General features: G+C 34.9%; 1 protein-coding gene across 1 annotated transcript in view; it reads right to left on the bottom strand.

Annotated features, from left to right (window-relative positions):
• Window positions 1–6,674, bottom strand: part of LOC121330172 (serine/threonine-protein phosphatase 2A 55 kDa regulatory subunit B gamma isoform-like) — a 100,522-nt gene extending 93,848 nt beyond the window's left edge. Inside the window, exons 1-2 of the mRNA XM_041276504.1 lie at window positions 5,998–6,674; window positions 5,826–5,903 (exon numbers count right to left, since the gene is read on the bottom strand). Coding sequence (XP_041132438.1) covers window positions 5,826–5,903; window positions 5,998–6,004 — 85 coding nt within the window. The 5' untranslated portion in view covers window positions 6,005–6,674. The remainder of the gene's footprint in view (window positions 1–5,825; window positions 5,904–5,997) is intronic.
• Window positions 6,675–7,521: the final 847 nt, after the last annotated feature.

Below are 7,521 nucleotides of genomic sequence, written 5' to 3' on the forward strand. Positions count from 1 at the left end.
CTGATCTCAATGAGAACCAAAAAAATAGTATGATATACAGATGAAATGGAAAAAACAGTAATCATTTAAACAATTGTGACAGATAAAGAATGAATCTTCGTTACAAATTTCCCTCCCGACCTGTGACGGCGCTGTGTAAAGAAAACAGTACCCCAGACTGAATAGTCTGACCATTTATTCCAGGGAAAGGTGGAAGTCGGCCATCTAGAAAGGGGGCAGAGCTATGTTACACCAAGTCATCGTCCCAGAAGGGAAGCGATGTGGGAACTGTGGGTTAGAGGAGAAGCTATTGCACTCGAAAACCAGGGGATGTGCCTAGGTGATCTGTTCCTTTGTTATTTAAGAGCGAGCCGCTAAAGGAGAAGTAAAATTGTACCATGACTGTTTGTTTGTTTTGTCGTGTCTAATTATAAACGTGTTTGTTTATTAGACGACTAACACGTAACGGGAGCTGTCGCTTAAGGCCAGCACCAACCCGGACAACACTTCACAACTGAACACAAATAAATTGTATTTCACCACTTTCACGTTAGCACTCACTTTGGACTTGTGATTGTGTGTTATACTGTGTTTATTATTTCGGGACTGTAAACCCTTTGTTTGGAACAGTGCAAAACACATTGCTTTGAGGTCGCCAGGGATTATAAAAGTTCAAATTTTCTGTTTGGATCATGAACTTTGTTGTCTGTCTTGTTTTGTAAATCACCTCTACACCTGCACACTGCGAACCACTTCGCCACAACAATGAAACCCTCCTCACTGCAAAGTTTTCCTTATGTCCCTGTGGTAATAAGTAACTTTAGCTTAAACTTGCTCAATAATGTTCCCTACAAGTATATGTTTAACCCCAGCAACGGGCGATATGCTCTCCATTTGACAAAAAGAAACATTTTTTTTTTTTATGAAAAACAAGCAGTAATATTTAAGTTTAGCATTTTTACACTTAAAAAAATTATATGTATGATTTCTGCTTAAACTGCTGCATTATTTTGTAAACGTAAACTGATCTGCTCTGTAGTTAGTGACTTGTTCCGATTTTCCTGGTGAAAATGCCACTTGACTGACCAATGTTTGCAACACATTTTTCTTCTCATTAGCATCCCATCGCTTTATGAAAAATAATTTGCTTTGCATCCCATGTGTAAGATAACATTTTTTAATAATAGTTTCAAATTCACCAGACGTCCACTATAGACAAATGCATTAGCTAGGACATTAAGTCAAGAAGCAACCCACCTGCAGTCATTATCCTTGTGATAAACATCTAAACTTGCTAATGTAATGCAGCATTTAATGGGTTCTTATTTTCTGTATATAGACAGTAATTAAATCTTACAGCAAATGGTAATTTTGATTAAAAAAGCAGCACAGATTTATTATGACCTTTTTACTGATTTTGTTTTTTAAATACACAAACAAAAAGTCACAATACTGTATGTTTCTATCCTGCTCAATTAATTTACACTATTGACTACAAAATATGCTACAATATGTTCATTCTTCCACAGAGAGGCTGTTATTTGAATGAGAGGAAACTAAGGGTGTTTCATGGGGAAGGTTGAAACCAGTATAACAGCTGAAGAGATGCACATACAGTAGGTAAAATCATGCCTGATACAACACAAGTCAAGTATTGTTCTGTGAATATCTCCGAAAGTAATGGGGACTTAACCACAGCTATTGCCATTCTTCTGTACAGAACTGCATGCCTAGTGGTCTATTTCTAGGGCATTACCCTTTATATATTCAAAGAAATATATTAGCAGACATCTTTAATGCAAAGTTCGCAATAGGTTTTGTTAACAACCCGACCCAGCCTGTTCAGTAACACTAACGTTACATACAGTACAACGATCTTACATTTTGTTTCATCACTACCAGTTAATGGAGGCTGTGAACGTTACCAAAACAAATCTGAAATTTTAATTAAAAACAAAAAGGTGAGGAAGTCCATCCAATCGTTTATTCTCGTCCCTTGGGGCCTGCAAGTCAAAGAGTTTGCAAGCAACTGACATGGCCGGCCACTCCTCGTGTTGACCCTCATTACTCTGTTAAAGTCAGAGAAAGAGTCCTAGAAAAGGTCAGTGATGAGTCAAGAACACACACTTTCAGTATTCTGTTTATCAAGTTGGGGGAAAAAAAAAACAAGCCCATTTAAAAACCGCTTCATGCAGGAGACACTGTACAGGGAAACTAGACTAAAAAACATTGCATATCTGAAACAGAAAAATAATGAGAAAAATGACGGTGTACAAAATCAAAAGTGGAGGCGGTCACAAGTACAATATCACACTTCACACATGTACATGGACAACAGCATAACCAATTGTCACAGAGGGGCATCTACCCGTTCTTCCTTCCGTCTAAATGTCACATTTATATTTGCCTGATGACTAGGTGATCAAATTCTGATTAAACGTGTTATTGCTAATTTGGATTCTATACCATTCTGTACATGTTTGGTCATGTTTTTCAAAATACCAATAGCTCTTACTTGGAATTGACCGCAATACTGGAGGATGTATCTTTATGACAAATGTATATATTGATATTGTAATGTTTACACTACATGACGTCAATTTCAGTACTTATATGATGACATGCCTGTGCAAAATGTCATCTTGATAATCAAATGAGGGCAGATGTCATCTCAAAACCAAGTAAAGGCACGACTGTGTGGTGGTGAGCTGGGTGAGTCATACAATCGGGACAGCATTAGTGTGCAGGTTTGAAACTTAACCCTTGTTAATGTATTTTACATCCCAGTCTGTAAGTGGGTCACACAGACCACTTTGATCACTGCAGTAGTAAATAGAAAATAAACAGATGTTCAGGAATTTTAATATATATATAAAAACAGGATGTTTAGAACATCTTGTTTGAAGTTCTGGTTAAATTAAAGAGGTCTGATCTAATCCACATTTGCAGTTTTCCCTACTTGGCATACAGAACTTCTTTACACAGAAACATAGAAAATAGTATCATGGGATTGCTTTACATTGAAGACTATACTTTCATACAAATTGTGTACAATGTGCCTCAAATATGCCATCAAATGATAACAGTACAATTGTTTAAAAAAACTAAACTAAAATTACTCCAGTTTGGAACAGACCTGTTCAACAGCTATGTACAGAGGTTTTGCCAACCCTAAAAATTTATACTGGTTTAAGAATACTGAAACACCAAGACTCGACCAGCACATGTCTTATAACCAACCAAAAGAAAATTCGATTTTAATGTCATACTGAAGTCAAATCATACAGAATCTTGAAGATGTGGAGACTACCCTATCAGACTTGGCCTGCATCCAACGTGGACTCTGCATAAACTACAAACATTTCTTAAAGGCATCACAAGCAATAAGAGAATATACTTATTTCAGATTGTTCATGTTATTTTCAAAAGCAGCTGTTTTAGTCTGAAAATTGAAATAGCTCTGGATATGTATTATACACCAGAGCAATTATACTGTGCTAGGTTTTGCTAGCTTGTACTTGGTATAGTTTCACTAATGAAAATATGAGTTGCAATACTACACAGGGTAACACCAGGTGAAAGTGGATTTGAGAAGAAACGGTGCAAAGCATAATGAAATTAACACAGAAATGGGCCCTGTACTGCCCCCTGTTGGCAATTTAAAACCCACAACCTGAAAAAAGATACAAAAGATAAAAAAGACACTTTTGCTACAAAAGATAAAATGACAATGTTCATACAAGAACCCCCACAGAGGCCTGGAATAAATGCATTTACCAACGTGCTTACTATTCTGGAAACCAATCGTATTTTAAACAGTTTTGTTTTTTTTTGGCTGATACCATTTTACAGGAAACGCCTGCTGATCTGATATGGTCACCACAGGCTCAAATGTTAAAACATTCTGAAATGCAATGCCTGCGACGAGATGGTTACATTTATTGTTGTTGAAACTAAAAATTACATTGACGATTTTAAAAATACATAAGATATTACATTACCCACCACCATTTTAATAGTCAATCTTATAATAGTAGTTTCATTGGCAATGAGATTCACACTGTGGCTGATAAACAGAGTGCATTCCTATTCAACGAAAGGACCATGAAAGCAAAAGAAGATGAAAAACATTACATTTGCACAACAACAACAAAAAAAAAAAAAGCTAATGCCATTTTTAATGTATTTTTCTTTTAGTTCTTGAAACAAAACAACAAAAAGATTTGGACTGCTGAATGCATTTGGCCCTATTAAAAACAAAAATGGATCCATGGAAAATGCCTTACAACTGGCAAAAAAAAAACGACAAGGGTTCTCAAACAATAATTTCACAGCAGCTCATAATAGTTTGAGATGGGTACAGTTTGTTGGTCATACTTTATATCCAGCTGCTGTTTGCTTCCTTTCAATAGACCAGCTTAAAATGCCACACCACATTTGGCAATTCATCAGACACCACAGCAAACTGACGCCACAGTCCAAAAAAAAAAAAAAAAGTGTACACATTGAATAACGTGCCTTTTTTTTAAAATCACAGTAAACATTAAAAGTTACTTAGAAAAGGTATTTTAAATAACAGTATGTAAGACAATTTTGTTCCTGGGTAGTAAGTGATTAGTTTTTCAACATTTACGATTATACTGTAAATACAGTATAATGGTAAATCTCGAAAAACTACTCACTTCTAAATCTTTTGTAGTCATTTTTGTATTACTTTAGTATAAATACATGTTAATTTGGATTCATATGTTGTTTTTTACTGACTTTATGTGAACGAAAAGACACACATTTGCCCGTTTTCTCATTGGAAATAGTGATATTTTGAAATATCACTGTCCTGGTTACAAAAGCAAAGTGTGTGGGGAATAATAGCCATTTTCTATACTTTTGAGGCATAAGCAATTAGGAAATAATACTTACTACCCAGGAACAAAAAAGAAAAAAAAAGTGTTACACGGTGTAATCTCTCTCGTAGAAAATTGTTGTTAAATTAACGCCAAGTGGAAAAAAAACCCATGTACTGAAAGAGTCAGTATTGTGAGTAAAAGTATCCTACCGCCAAAGCATCAACCTCTTGCTCCCATAACACCAACACCAGGTACGGGTGTGCTGAAACACCCCAGACGCCAACAATGTGCGGAACGCTGTGAAGTGTAATGTTTAGAAAAACACACCATGACACCAGATGAGGGGCATCCTTTTCTCTTTAGTTACTTCTGGTATTTACCAGTATTTGAAAACTGTTTTACAGGACAGACCTTATTTGAGATATTGCTCATTGTCAATTGAATGGACCACAAAAACAAATCGATGAAGTTTGTATACATGTGTTAAAAGAAAGACTGTAGACTAAAGTTGTTATTAAAACTGCATTACAGAAAAGTGTTTTTGTTTGTTTCTTTAAAGAATCGTAAATAGTGTCTTAATAACATTACTAAATTAAAATGTTAGAAATAAATTAGTTAGCTGCGACAGGGCCGAAGTTTCTTTTTCTGTTAGACACACAAGAAGACGACACAAAAATGTTAATTAAAAACAATCTGGAATCATTAATTATCTAAATTGACTCACTCCAGCCTAAATTGTTGCAGCAGGTGTTCCTGATAAAAGTAAACTATAAATTACACTTTGATTTTTTTTTTTTAAATTATAAATATTACAGTTACAATCATGGAGATATTAAAACCCACACTAAACAAGTCGAAGTTATTAATTGCCGAAAAAAAAAAAAAACATTCAGTCCCCAAAAAAAGGAAAATCAAATTGCGTATAAAAGTGTGCATATAACGTTATACGACAAATAATGATGTACTTTAGCTGAAACGCTTAACCCACTGCTGTCCTACCTTCAGAGACTTCCAATTCTGTAGTTCCGTTTATTTGAGCCAAACACCATTGCGCTTCTTCCTTGTAAGCCCCAAATCCTGCATTCATAAAGCATTATATTAATAATGAAAAAAATAAAATAAAATAAAATAAACAGCCCGGATTTCTTAAAGAACCAAGTGCAATACTTACCGGACATTTTATTATTTACTGGACGTGTCCTTTGTCATTACGTTTCTGAATTAGCTACATTACTAACATAGCAACTCAAATGTATAACTCGGCCAAGGATCAGTATAGAGATTTTTTTTAAACTTCACGCTGTTGCCTGCTTCACTGTGACACTGTTACATTGGGGATGGGCGGAGATTCTGTCGGCCATTGACGCTTCAAATCCAATAGAGTTGCAGCTCCACAAACAAACCTGGCGAAGTGTCAATTACAAGGCGTGTTGCATTTCATCGACTGATGTGTTTCCTCGATGCTTTTTTCATACGTTCCCTAGCTACTCGTGAACCATAGCCATCTGAACTAAAGAATATATACTTGGAACTGAATTTAAACAAAAAAAATCAACATTTTCCACATGACTATAGAACATATATTTACGTTCACTAAAACTATCTATTGTTTAGCTGGACTATTTCGTACATGTATGTAGATTTTGGTCAGGTTGGCTAGATACAATAACAATAACAATAATAATAATCTCAATTCACTTTTTAATAGCGTACCTTCATATTAAAACAATTAGCATGTTTAACTTTTGGTATCACTTGATTTATGAATGGCTTGTCTGTACAGTGCAGGGGTTTTGTAGTGTCCGCTCCCCCTCTCTAGTTGGTGTGGCTCTTGCGTGTGACCAGGCAAGTTAACTGAGAACAAGGAACACAACTACAGTTCGTTATCTCGAGATCACCACATAATGTGTCTCGGAATCTACGTAACTGCGGCTGGGAGACCTTGCGCGTGGTGGCCTATGCGCGCGCAGCTTCAAAATAAGTCATTGCTGAATACGTCACACACCTATCACGTGACAAGTGAAAATTAAGGCTGGAATCAATTTCGCTTTGCTCGCTGTTGTTAAATGGAGAGGTGTAACAGCTTCAAGAATCTGGAGTACATTTTAAAATACTATGACTATTATATGTTTGGTTATACTTTACAATGAAACAATTGCTGTAAATGTCGTGTTTATATCTATATCGCAACAAATCCCAATGCCTATTTTTTATACTTGCCAAATTTCAAAGAAACATCCCAAACATTATTATTATTATTATTATTATTATTATTATTATTATTATTATTATTATTATTATTATTATTATTATTATTTACCTGACACCTTATCCAAGAAGACTTAGGGTAATACAAGTTAATATGCAATACTATGCTATGCAAAAACTACAAGTTATAAACAAATACAGCATGAAGAAATGCAAAGATAGGCTACGGCTTCTACCAACATGTTTAATAAACGTAAACCGAGGTAGATTTACAAGCACGTAACCTTTATTAAAATGTTAAATGGAGTTGCTTCTGTCTCTTCTCTTTGTTTTTCGGAGGTATCCATATATAGCCTCCATATATATATATATATATATATATATATATATATATATATATATATATATATATATATATATATATATAAATAATCAAAAGTCAATCAAAAAAAAAAAAAAATTTAGCCATTTGAGACTTTCGTCTTGG

This window comes from Polyodon spathula, chromosome 2 (genome assembly GCF_017654505.1).
Source record: "Polyodon spathula isolate WHYD16114869_AA chromosome 2, ASM1765450v1, whole genome shotgun sequence".
Lineage (NCBI taxonomy): Eukaryota > Metazoa > Chordata > Actinopteri > Acipenseriformes > Polyodontidae > Polyodon > Polyodon spathula.